The following is a 14,322-nucleotide window of genomic DNA, read 5'->3' as shown; positions in this document are numbered from 1 at the left end:
GGTAGGAGATATTGCACGAGACTTTAGTTTGAAACTATTACTTGAACGCACCACTTCCATTTCCGGTTAAATTATCCTTGACAAAGACTATTGCGAGTTTAACAATAGACAAAAATTAAAGAAAATTTCATTGCTATTCTTATTATTATAGTTGTTGTTGTTATTCGTAGCAAAAGATTTCGCTAAACATAAAGTTCATTTAAATGCTGTTTCGCTTCTTTGATTTTGGTTTCGATTGGTGTCTTTAGACCATTGAGCGGGAAAGACAAGACGAAAAACCAGTGTGATGTGAGTGAGATTTTATTGCAGACACAATGACGACAAGTGATGAAGCGGCCGCATTTTGCCATGACCACATTCAACATCCGCTGATGTGGTGTGATGAGAAAAGGCGTCTAGTGGAACGTAGAAATGCCGAGGAAAGTTTAAGGATGTGGAGGCGCAGAAAGGCCGAAGAAATGGCACGTAAAGAAAAAGATAAACAGGAAGTAAGTATTGCATACCTTAGAAAAAATTTTAAATTATGTTATATTTAAAATAAATAATAAGAGCAATGGAGTCTGGTTATTACGAGTACATATATAAATAAAGTTTGGTTGTTTGTCTAAAATTAACTATCAAATGATTTAAATTGTTTCAAAATTAAATAATTACACAAAACATTAATGGCGTTTTCTTTTCTGATACAAAATGTTGCCAACATATTTTGTACCATTTATTAAAAGTTACCCATACCCTCATAATGTTTTACATTTTTAACTATCTCAATAGAACAAAAACCATTACCATTTATGCAATTTTCTTTTACGTACCTTCTAAATGTTGTAAAACTATACATTTTGTTGTTTAAAAAGTGCTGCATTTCTAAGCCTTTGATAAAATTGAGGGTGAAACGTGTAGCATATCTTCGGGGTTTTAGGGCAACATTATTTGAAAAGAACACGTTATACCCTTACCAAACTACATTTGTTTTAGAAAAGAACACAGAAAAGGGCAAAAGGCAGAATAAAGGCATCATTTATGCCAGAAAAGAAATCGCCATAAGTTAAATACTGTAGATTTAAATCATTTTTTATTAATTTTATTTATTTATTCATTTTATTTATAAAAGTCTTTGGATTTACAAAATATCCTTACAGACTATTGGCTTAAAAAATAATTATAACAAATTCTTTAAATAATGTTTAAATTTTTCTTTGAAATTTCATTTGAAAATAGTTTTAAAACTGTGTTGTTTCGATTTATTTTAATTCTGTTTTTTGAGGAAAAAAAAATATTTTTTCCAAATTTTATTATACCCTTCACCTTCGTGAGAAGGGTATATATAAGTTTGTCATTCCGTTTGTAATTTCTACATTTTTCATTTCCGACCCTATAAAGTATATATATTCTGGATCCTTATAGATAGCGGAGTCGATTAAGCTGTCTGTCTGTCTGTTGAAATAAATTTTCTGAAGACCCCAGATATCTTCGGGATCAAAATCATCAAATCAATAATTCTGTCAGACATGCTTTCGAGAATTTTAAAATCAGCAAAATCGGTCCACAAATGGCTGAGATATGAGGAAAAAATCAAGACAACCTCGATTTTTGACCTATACCTGGATTACTAAGACATTAATATAGACAATATGGATATCTAATGATAGATATTTCAAAGAAATTTGCAACGACGTATATAAGACCATAAGTTGGACCTACAATGGGTCAAAATCGGAAAAAAACAATTTTTAACCCGAATTTTTTTTTTCACCAAAAAAATTTAAAAAAAAAAAAAAAATTTTAAAATTTAAAAAAAAAAAATTTTAAAATTTAAAAAAACAAAAAATTAAAATAACAATCGAAAATTTTTTTTTCCAAAAAATTAAAAAAACAACTTGAAAAAAAATTAAATTTTGTTTACCTAAAAATATTTAAAATTTTGAAGTATAACTTGGTGAAGGGTATATAAGATTCCGCACAGCCGAATATAGCACTCTTACTTGTTTTTTTTAAATTTAAAAACCGTTTGAGAAAAATATGTTATTTGTAAACAATTTAGTCCCGAGTTATCGAGGTAATCGTAATTTTTATGTACCGATAATTTCGATTTTCAATACCAAAACACACAATGATGGTCACACGAACATCTTGACATCGACTTCCCAACATATAAGGATCCAAAATAGACATACATATATATATATATATTTGTGATGCAGTTTTTGTTTCAATCCGGGGCCCAGGTTTTTTAGCTATCTTCACATTTTATTTCTCATTTAAAAAATATTTTTTTATTTTCATTAGTTATTTAATATAACCATTTTTTCATTGATATTTAAAAAAAAAATAGTTACGCCTTTTTTTATATTAAGCCATCGATATGTATGTTTAAATATAAAATATACAAATATTCTGTCCTGATGTTTTCCTTCTACATTAGCCATTTATGAGCTGATGTTCTCGATTTTAAATAGCAACTGAACCGGGTCTATAGCTGATATATTTATGTATGAATCATGTATGAAAGTTATTTGGAGGCTACGGAAAGTTGACATTGCTATATCGACTACGCTATCTATAACGATCCGGAATATATATTCATTCTGGAGTCGTAAATGAAAAATGTAGAAATAATAATCGGAATTACAAACTTATATAAAATAATAAAATTTGTTGATTCATTGAAATGATGCCCTGACTTATAGAGCCAACGAATTCATCTCCTTAGATTGCATCCGTTGCATTTACTCTCCCATAATACGCCGACCTTGAGTCGAATCGTTTATGGTCGGCGTATTATGGGAGAGTAAATGCAACGGATGCAATCTAAGGAGATGAATTCGTTGGCTCTATAAGTTATGGCTAGCTAATTAATAAAATCTAATGTATTAATTGCTTCGGTTTTCGTCGGCTAGTAAATGAGTGGCCCAAAATTGGACGTTCAAAATGAGCTTCGTCAAGAACTGCTGCGGTGTCCATATATACGAAAACATTTTCAAATATTAATACCAATTACACAGGGCAACAAAATCGAAAAAATGGTGGAGGCTTATTAAACCACTACACATTTTTGATGTATTGTGGTTCCAGTAGTACAAATATGGTCCACATTTAAAATTTTTTTTTTTATTTTTCTCCACATAATTTATGATAAATCAAACATGTGAACCGTAAATTAATCATATTATGGTTACCACAATCATGTAAATAGTTACTGGGACTATAATATTGTTCAAAAACCATTTAAATGGTTACAGTAACCATGGACAACAATATTTTTCCTCTGCGTGTATGCACAAATTTTCACATATACATTAGGGTGGCCCTTAAAAAACGAAAATTGGATTTTGGCCATTCTCAATTTTTACAATTTTATTTAAAATAATAGAAATGTATACGTAATTGTCGTTCTAATGAGACATAAAAACCAGAAATTGGTCAAAAAATGTTAAAGTTATTAAAAATTCGCCAGGCCATTAACTTGTCTCAGGCAACTAGAACCAGAAATGTAGGAACAAAATTAACATATTTTGATAAATTTTAAAATAAAAGCTCATTTTTACTTAAAATATATCCGTATTGTTACGAAATTGTATTTGAATTCAAATATAACGATTTTAAGAGCTGATTTAAAAGTAGCATAATGCTTTCAAATAACAGTGCTGTAATAGCAAACTGTAACATATCTGTGGGCATTATTAAATAAAAGCTTTCAGTTGATTTGATCGTAAGTTGGCAACGCTGTATTCGAATTCGAATATTCAGTTAAGGAACATTGTAGAAAGTACACCACAGATGGCGTATGTATTAGTAAGATTCGAGTGCAGATGGCAGTGTTATAAATAGTGGCAGAGGTTGCAGTCGTGAGTGAGTTTATCAGAGACGCTTTTCGAATAAACATCAACTGAGTGCCTTAAAGTGTGTTGTGTTTTTCAAGTGAATTCGTGTACATTATAAATTGTGTTTGTATTTCTGAGAATTTATAAACGCGTATAAAAAACATTGAGTGGCTATTTAATTCTGTGGTTGTTGTACATTTTGAATAAATAAAGAGTTGTTACAATTTTTAAACTGCTAAACGGCTTTTATTTGCAATCAAAAGTATCCGGTTTATTTAAAGGAAATAAACTAACGTTTTGAAAAGGTTAAAACGTAACAATATTTACTTGTATATGAGTTTTTGTCTTCGTAGGATACCGTTAACCTATTCGCAGGTATGACCAAAAAAATAAAATTTTTTTAAAGGCATTTTCAAAACTCCAATTTCAAATTTTTAAAAAAGTTTGTTAAACAAATTTCAGAATTTTTTGATCATCTCATTGGAATTTATTGAGATATAATAGGGAATAAATATGTGAAAAAATTATGAAAATATCTCTTATAGTTTTTCCGTACCTGTGATTTAAATTTTGAAATTTTCGAGAAAAACCAATTATTTGGCCATTTTTTGGCGAATGAGCTCTATTTCCTTACTTTTATGAATTTTTAGTAAAACCTATGCAGAATATTATAGTCAAGATAATTCTAAATATACTCTGAAAGTTTTACTAAAATTGGAAAACGTTAAACCTTAAATCGTGAAGGTCAAAAGTCAAATTTTTCAATATTTGGAATTTCTTTTGGAAAGATAGCGAAATGTTGTATATTTTTGGGCCGATTTTGATAAAACTTAACAAAAATATAACACAAAGCCTAGTATTTACAAAAACAGCTGAAAAATTTAAATTAACCCTATATAAACTTGGGGTTAAAAAGACTCCAAAGTTCTAAAACCATAAAAAATTATGATTTTAAAAGTTTGGGGTGATTTTAACCCCAAGTGCCATTAAGGGTTAATTTCCATTCTTGTGCTGTTATTATAAACCCTGTAGTTTATATTATATTTTTCTTAAGTGTAAATATGATCGAATTATCTTCAAAATTTCGACCTGTACTCTGCGCACAAGGTTTACATGGACAGCCAGACGGACGGACATCGTTTAATCGACACAGAAAGTGATTCTAAGTCGATCGGTATACTTTAAGGTGGGTGTTAGACTAATATTGTTGAGCGTTACAAACATCTGCACAAACGCATTATACCCTACCCACTATGGTGGTGTAGGGTATAAAAAGATAGGTCTGTAAGATTAATTGTTAAAACATATGCTAGAATACGATATTATAAAATTACATGTCAATTAAACGATTTATTTCTAAAATTGTTTATTTCACTGCTTAAAAACCAAAGTTTTTAAAAGTATTGTCAGTCATTATGTCAGTTATAGTTGTGTTTCGTTTTAATATTAATATGGAAACAACGAAAGAATGATGTATTTGCGTACTTCCCCATGTTTTTATTAGAGTTTAATAACCTTTTTTGGCAAATGTGAATGAATTTGTCACAAAATTAATTTAAAATGTATGTTTTATAAAAGACAACATCGATAATTTATCAAAGTAGATAGAAATAACATTATTTTCTTAACGAAATTTGAATAAATGAGATACACAGACATATAAAATACAAGTATACAGGGTGTTTTTATAAGAAATGTTATTACAAATTTTTAAAAATATGTAAGAATTCATAAAAAGTGCTACGTAGATCGTATTTTTTATGTTTGGAAAGTACAATTGAAATCTGGAAATTATTATTTACACGATACTGTGAAAGGAGCTGTTGATTAGTCTATTGCATCATCAGGAATTGAACCTACCAACCTTTCGTTATCAATATTTTTTGACAGCCTTTTGTTACAGACATTTTAGCACGAATATTTTTACATAATTTAACAGATCACCCTGTTTTTACAAACTAGCAAAAAATTACCATTTTATCAAATTTGTTTATTTTTTTTTTGGCAAATTGCGTGACTACGATTGTTATGAATTCTACTTTGGCAAAGTCAGACGAAATTTGTGTCTGTATTTGCATGGCTATATTGGTATGTGTGTACTTTACATAAACATATGTATGTATATGTCTGTGTGTGTGATTATGAGTTGCAACTATAACAACAACCTATAAATTCAAATCAATAACTGGCTAAATTTAGAAAACTTTTGCAACAATTGACAACATGGCAGCTGAGGAACATTTCGGAAAAATAAACCCAAAATGAGAAAAAAAAAGTAGAGGTAGACCGTCTGAAAATCAATGTTTATGTGGATAATTGGTGTCTGCACGTGTTTGGCAAACAGTACAACATCAAACTCAATGGTTCATTGTAATAAATTATGAAAATAATAAAATGGAAAATATTCTTATAGACATGAATAAATTAATAAATTCTAATTTTCTTATTACATAGAAATTTAAATTAAAATTAATTATTTTTTCCTTTTACTTTTCAGTATTATGAATTATTTGTTAAACACTGCCCTTGGGGTAGACCGGGTGGCGGTGCCCCCAACATAGATGTCAGGCGCAAGGATATAACAGCTGTGGGTCTACACTCAACTGCACCAATTGTTAGTATAAAAAGCACTTAAACTTACTGAGTATGATGTAACAATATTTGGTAATTAAGAAATTTTAATTGTTATTTATTGTTGGCTTGTTTGTGTTTGTGTTTAGACCACCACTCATCGTTTGACATCATTGCAGCCATGTCGTTTTAGTGATTATTTTGCTAAACACAAACGTTGCTTAGATCCAGTAGCGGCATATCATCCCCATTCTCATTATCATCATCATCACCACCACCAGCAACAGCAGCAGCACCATTCGGTGCCTCGTGTCACCGCACACACACATCATGCAGTGCAACATATAAGTGGTGATAATGCACGTCCCATACAAGCCAGTAGCACTTTAACACTATGTGAACGTGATGTGGCTACTGTAGCTACTAGTAGCGGTGGTGCAGCTGGAACCACTACAATTGGGGCGGCTGGTGTTAAGAGCGATGCCAATAAACTGAATGCTGAAAGTTTGCAAATTACCTTAAAAGATCATCCATCCATGTCATTTCGCAACAAGGGGCATGTTGACATAGAGGTGCGTTATAAACCCAATGCTGCCACAAAAGGTAAACCAATGTTGGAAAAAATTGTGGTCACCGAAAGTGACAAGTGTCCTTTGTTGTTGGAGCACAAAAATGCCAAGGTAGAAGCTAAAATATTGACAACAAGACCAAAGAAAACATTGGATAAAATTGAAAAGCCGGTGAGATGCTAGTTATTTGTGTGAAGAATTAAAACTTTATTGGAAAATTGTTTTTTTTTTTGGTTTTTTTGAAATGAAATAGCCCAGCAAGGATCCTTGGGGTAAGCCAGGCCCTGGTGGCAAGCCGTGGCGTAGTCCTAAGGCAGTAGGAAGTTCATTTATGAAGTCGTTGGTAAGTTGAATACTTAGTTGATAATTTGGAGGAAACATCGAACTATCGAACCTTAATATATGAAATTTAAGTATAGTTTCGCTATTTAATATTTATTTTAATATCATTTGAATTGTCTTTCAAAACTATTTTATTCTCCCTTCGTTTCTTATTAGGGTTGGACGAACAAACAAATGCTTAAAGACCTGGATCAAGATAATCCCGCCACACCGGCAGAGAAGCCAACATTTCGTAAATCACGTGCTTCCCGTAAAACCACAAGATGTTGCGATGTATGCACTTGCACATGTCCAGCCATGATCTTAAATTCCAGTCCACTTAAACCGATACAAAAGCAAACAAATTTACATGCAAACAAAGAGCAAAAACCAAAAATATGCCCACGTTTGTTGCGCCACAACAAAACGATTGATACGACCACAGACAACAGTGCCAATATGAGGGGTGGTTGTGGTGGTATCATGAAAGCGGCAGCAATGGCTGATAATCATGGCGTTGAATTGGTGCCGCTGTTGGCACGTAGACGTGCCTTTGAACGTCCCATTAGTTTATCGACAACGGATGTAACCAAACGTACAGCATCAAATGATAGGTACGCATCCAAATTGAACATGCATAGTAACAACAACAACATCCATAACAGCAACAATAAATACAATAAAAACTTTAACAACAACAATAACAATAACAACATTAATAATACAAATGGCACTACATGTTGCTTGAAAAAATTCACATTGCATATCCGTTAGATACAAATGTATCCAACACATTTTCGATAACAACCCCCCCCCCCCCTCCAACACATCCTCACAATCTCATACAGACACATACCAACATTTAACAAAAATTCGGATTAAAAACAAAATACTTAAGTGATGCCAAAGTTTTTGGCTGCAAAATTAGCACATCATAACAGCATTTCATAGTTTAGAATGTATTTGAATAGATTATTATTATTATTATTAGCTACATAATTAGCTCATCTATGAAATTGGCTGCATTATTATAAAAGTTTAATAAGTTCTTTAGACAAATTCATGGTTATTTAAAGCAGCTGCCTTTTAACGCATTTAGTTATGCAAACAATTAGAAGAATTTTATGTAAATATGGATATTACTGTAGCACAGTGGGTTTGCTTTTAGTTGTGTAGAGAAATAGCGATATATTTTGGAAATATACATAATTTTTGATAGTTTAATTAAGGCTATTTAATTAAGGATATTTTGTTATAATCGAGGTATAATATGAATTCCACCAAATAGCACAGACAAACCACATGCTATTAACTTTGGGTCTTCCGATTTTATCTCTTAGCGGTTTGGTGGTTAGTTTACTAACCACATTTTCTATAGTCTTTAAAACATAGTTTATTGTCATCTATAGCCATTTTGCTAAACAATTATATATTTTGAAGTCATCGTTTATGATTTTTTGCAAAGCTTTGCCGTCAGGGTGCTCTGGTTAGATAAATTTATTAATATGAAAATATTGTAAAAATCAGTTTTTAAGAAACTTTCGCGCATACAATAAAAAAACACAGAGTGTAATTATTCATCGAATTCAGTGTTACTGAAAAAAATTTCTAAAATATTCGATTTCAAAAAAATGTATACAAAACAAAAAATTTTACCATAAGTAATTTTTAATGCCAACCGCCACGGTGCACAGTGTGGTAGATCGCAAATCTAACTGGACAAAATTAATAAATCACGTTGGGTTCACTTCTCACTTATGAATCATATTAAAAATGAGTTCAAATATATAAACGATTATAAAAAACCAACTTTTTTTTTCGCAATGTATTTTGGGAGTTTTTATCCATTCTTCAAAAATTTTCTTTCGTGAAAAAGTAGAAGTCATACTGGAAAAGTGAAAAAATTTATGGCGGTCGCAAGAATGCGCAAGATGTTTTTGATTTACCTTGAAGTGAACACTTGACAGATTAACCCAAATATAGTTTTACAGCGGAACTATGAGGAATAAACAGCTTAAACTCTACTTGAAAAAATGGAATATTTTATTTTTTCTTTGTGTAGTTCATACTGGAAAAGTGAAAAAAATGTATGGCGGTCGCAAAAATGCGCAAGATGTTTTTGATTTACCTTAAAGTGAACACTTGACAGATTAACTCAAATATAGTTTTACAGCGGAACTATGCGGAATAAACAGCTTTAACACTACTTGAAAAAAGGAAATATTTTATTTTTTCCAATTTCTGATCTTCTCACAAAAAATAGTTTTTTTTTAATAGCTACAATGGAAATAATTAAATGAAAATTGTTGCATATTTCCTTGAAATAGAACTTAATAATAATATAAAAAAATGATGACAATAAAATCACCGTAGCCTTTTTAATCATAAACCAAAGTCACACAAAAAATACACTTCTCTTTGAAATCTTAATGTACCTGTTGACAACAACTGACTTAGTTTTTCCTAATCGGAGCTAAAAACCAAAAAAACAAAACATGAATTACAGTTCCCTATTGTATTGAGAAGCTCATTAAATGAACAGAAGGAATGTTGCCAGACATTTATTTTTTAATTTTGTTCAGCTAGATTTGTGATTTACCACAGTGTGCGGTAACTTCACTCCACAAAAAGCCTTGGAATGGAGTGGTTTTTTCATGTTTTGATTAATTTTTTCTTACTTTTTATAATAAACTAACCTTGATTAAAGTAAAAATGCAATTGTTTTGAGAGTTAAACTATTCACTTCCATTTTTATTCATTTAATTTTGAAAAACTCTTGATTAATTCACGATTTAAATATAAATTTTTGTTTAAATCAAGAAAATCTTTTAGATGTATGACTTAAAAATGCGGTATTTTATAAATTGTTTAGCTTCTATTATGCAACATTTGTACAATAAAAATTTGTTCTAACTATTGGCCATTGTTTGCTATGACATTTTCCCATCTTTCTGGCAACATTTGGATTCCGAGCCAAAGTAACTGCTCATCTTTTGGGGCCAAGTACGAATCAAGCCTATTTCAGCTACCCTGTTCTGAAGTGAAGCGTATCCTAGAGAGAGAGTTCTACAACGATCGAAACAAATAGTCGGGCGGGGTACGGTCTGGACTATAAAGCGGGTGAGACAAAACTTCAAAACTACTTCATTATAAATACTCGTTAATTCTTACAGCCACAGTTTTATGTGTATAAGATTATATTCAAAATAACTGCATTTTTACTTTAATTATGGTTCAATTATTATGAAAAATAAGTAAAAATTTGGGTTTCGTGTCGATTCAGCCCGATGACCGGACTTCATGTACGATCGTCTTTTGCTTCCACCAAATACAAAGCATTACCTTATCGCCATGGACATTTGGGTTTGGTGTCGATTCGGCTAGTTAGAAGGGCTTCGCATACGATCTCTTACGCTTCGGGTATTTGTAGTGGATCCATTTTTCATCACAAGTAATGATTCGTTGAAAAAATTATTTTCTCTTATAGCTTCCAAGAATCATTTCGGACATACAACATCTTTCAAGGTCACTCGACTTCAATTCGTATGGTACCCTATTTCCCAGCTTTTGGATGAATCCTGCTGCTCCCAAACGTTTTGAAATTGCTGAATGAGTAGCTCCCAATTACTTTGCAAGATCTTGTTGAGTATGATTATAATCTTTATGGATTTTTGGCTGGCATCTTTGTCTTCCGCATCAAATCACCACTTCTGAACCGCACAAACCATCTTTCGCACATTGAAAGCGATCGGTGTGCTTTAGTGGCACTTTTTTCAACTTAAAGAAGTAAAACAAAACTTCTTGCATATGACGCTTAGTTGGTACAAAATTGGACATTTTCGTAGTAAAAAAACTTTATTGTTTACACTATAATGTTCAATAACTAAAACTACGTGTACACTACAGTGTCTCTTAGAATTTAATTTTTTGAAATGTTGAAAAGGTACCCGCTGAAAACTTTCGTAATGACCTAAAATACCACCAAAAAAATGTTTAGCTTGTTGTAAGAAGGGTAACCCGTGCCAATTATCGATTTAGTTTTGAGGTGCATTTACAAGGGGAAAAAATGCATTTTTTCAGTTTTTTAAAAATTTTGCTATTAAGTAATTACTTTTGCAATTTAATTTAAAAGAATCGAAATGTGTACGATATTGTCGTTCTAATGAGATATAAAGGACAAAAATTGGTTAAAAAATGTTAAAGTTATTAAAAAATCGCCAGGCCATTTACGTGTCTCAGGCCACTAGAATAAGAAATGTAGAAACAAAATTAACATATTTTGAGAAATATTAAAATAAAAGCACATTTTTACTTAAAATATATCCATATTTACTTGTATATGAGTTTTTGTCTTCGTAGGATACCGTTAACCTATTCGCAGGTATGACCAAAAAAATTAAATTTTTTTAAAGGCATTTTCAAAACTCCAATTTCAAATTTTTAAAAATTTTGTTAAACAAATTTCAAAATTTGCTGATCATCACATTGGGATTTATTGATAACATAATAGGGAATAAAAATATGAAAAAAGTATGAAAATACCTCCTATAGTTTTTCCGTACCTGCGATTTCAATTTTGAGATTTTCGAGAAAAACTATGTTTTTGGCCATATTTTGGCGAATGAGCCGAATTTCTTTACTGTTATGATTTTTAAGCAAAAGCTATTCAGAATATTATATTCCAGGTAATTTTAAATATAGTCTGAAAGTTTTACTTAAATCGGAAAATGCTGAGCCTTTAATCTTGAGGGTCAAAGGTCAAATTTTTCAATATTTGAATTTTTCATGGAGAGATAGCGAAATGTTATATATATTTGTGCCGATTTTGATGAAACTTAAGAAAAATATAAAATGAAGTCTAGTATTTACAATAACAGCACAAAAATGGAAATTAACCCTTAAGAGCACTTGGGGTCAAAATGACTGTGATGACTTCAGGGTCATTTGGACCCCAAGTGCTATTAAGGGTTAATTTCCATTTTTGTACTGTTATTGTAAATACTAGACTTCATTTTATATTGTACACTGTACAAGGTTGTCAGATTTTACAACGTTGTCAGAAAAATGCTCAGAAAATGGTTAACATAACCATGTGAACTTATGTTGAAACATATGGTTGTTAACCATTTATTGACAATTTTTCTGACAACGTTGTATGATCTGACAACCGAGTATCAGAAATTTTTCTGACAACGTTGTAAGATCTGACAACCGAGTATCAGAGGCCTAAGTGAGAATAAGTGACAGATATGTACTCTTAAAATTGTCATAAAACAAAACCCGCGTTCAAAAAACAAACCATCTACTGTAAATCCTGAATTTTTAAGACATACCACCTAATAAAATCTGAGATTTAATTCATGCCATTTTATGATGTTTTTTGTATCAAGTTAAAATAATATAAAAAGTGGAAAGTAAAGGCCACTCTGGTATATGGTATAAATATTAAGCTTGAAAAAGGAAATATTCAAATTAAAATTTTTATAAACGAGTAGTTAGTTTGCTTATTCGTTTTCGTACTGCAAACATAAAAGAAATTTCTGTACATATTTTAGAATTGTTTAAAAACTTAAAGCGAATTACAAAATTCTTAATCGACAGCAACGATAATTAGCCAAATAAATAGCAATAAATTCCAAAATAAAAATCAAAATCATTTCATGTATCTATTTTTCTCATTATCTTAATCACCACAATTATTGTTCTGCATGCACTTTTTGTCTGTCCATTTAAATCGTATAAAATCAATTTTAAAACTTATTTATGTGTGTATTTTGTTACTTCTTTTTTTTCCTCTATTTTTCTTGTGTAAATCTTTTTCTATATGTACATGTATTTGTGTGTATCTCTGTAACTATCTATTTGTGTGCGTGTTTTATGTTTATTTCTAATAATACAAGCAGAACAGTAACAATTGTAATTAAATTACAATTGCAAAAGAATTAGTTGCAATTACAACAAGTTTCAACAACTGCAAACTACTTGAAACTAAAAAACAAAACTACTGCCCCACAAGTGCATAAGTATTTACTTTAAGCAAATGAAAATTCTTCTTGCATTAAGTTTAATTTTTATTAATCAATAATATGAAAAGAAAACTAAACTAAACTAAACTAACCAACATTTATGTATTTTTTAAACAACTTGTACTAATCTTCAAACAAACAAAAAAAAAAAAAAACACCCACTACAAAAACCAACAACAACACCCAAAACAACAACAACAATAAAAACTACTACAACTACAACTATTATTGTATTGAATTGCATCTGTATAAATAGACTTCACACAGCTGCAGCTGCGGATGTTGCAACAACTGATATGCGTTACTTGCATGACCTCAATTGTCAAGTTGCACAAAAAAGACGTTCGATTAGCTTGGCTCAACAGCTCGACAGGGATGAGTGTAATCAACATTTCATGGTATTTGATACATTCTGGGGTCGTCCCGGCCATGGGGCACCACCAGTGCAAACAAATAGAAAATCAAAATTGGACAATTTGCTTTATGGCACCCCCGGTTGTACCTCCGAATAAAGCAAATTTTTGTGCAATGAAAAGAAAAACAAAAAACTTTTTCAAAGTAGTATGAGTGAAGAATGAAAAATCCACGTCATCATGAAATCTAGATTTAATTTCTTTATTTTGTTCCCAATTGCATCTTTTAGTTGCAATGAATCGTTTGTTTTGCTTCGCCCTCAAAGTTTCGAAGAACTCTGCAACGAGAAGCAAAGACAGGAAAGCGGAAAATGGAAACAAAAAAAAAACTATTTTAATTGAGTTTATTTGTTGTTATCATTTGCCAGACTAAAGAAAATAAATAAATAAATATCTAAACTTTCACCAACTTCCCAGGTAGTAAGATGGTAAAAAGTTTGTACTTAGCCACGTTTAGGATTGAGGAAAATAGTTGCCAACTATTTTCTCTGTTTAATGCAAAACTTTTATTTACTTTTAATAAATTCAATCCTTGTTTGTTTCTACTTATGTTGGTTGCGAAAAAAATAAAATTAGTCTAAATTAATTTAAAAATTTTGTG

The 14,322-nt window shown here is 30.8% G+C and overlaps 2 protein-coding genes across 2 annotated transcripts; both read left to right on the top strand.

Moving 5' to 3' along the window:
• The first annotated feature begins 314 nt into the window (after positions 1 to 314).
• On the top strand, positions 315 to 8,056 carry LOC135960479 (uncharacterized). Its single transcript, XM_065511782.1, has 5 exons — positions 315 to 488; positions 6,319 to 6,435; positions 6,542 to 7,132; positions 7,215 to 7,304; positions 7,460 to 8,056. Exons 1-5 carry the CDS (start codon positions 315 to 317, stop codon positions 8,054 to 8,056), a joined length of 1,569 nt encoding a protein of 522 aa, XP_065367854.1.
• A 2,073-nt stretch (positions 8,057 to 10,129) lies between these two features.
• Positions 10,130 to 13,820, top strand: LOC135954046 (uncharacterized). Its single transcript, XM_065504099.1, has 2 exons — positions 10,130 to 10,134; positions 13,565 to 13,820. Exons 1-2 carry the CDS (start codon positions 10,130 to 10,132, stop codon positions 13,818 to 13,820), a joined length of 261 nt encoding a protein of 86 aa, XP_065360171.1.
• The last annotated feature ends 502 nt before the right edge of the window (positions 13,821 to 14,322 follow it).

The sequence above is a fragment of the Calliphora vicina genome, chromosome 1 (assembly GCF_958450345.1).
Source record: "Calliphora vicina chromosome 1, idCalVici1.1, whole genome shotgun sequence".
Classification (NCBI taxonomy): Eukaryota; Metazoa; Arthropoda; class Insecta; order Diptera; family Calliphoridae; genus Calliphora; species Calliphora vicina.
This window is presented reverse-complemented; position numbering and strand designations above follow the sequence as displayed.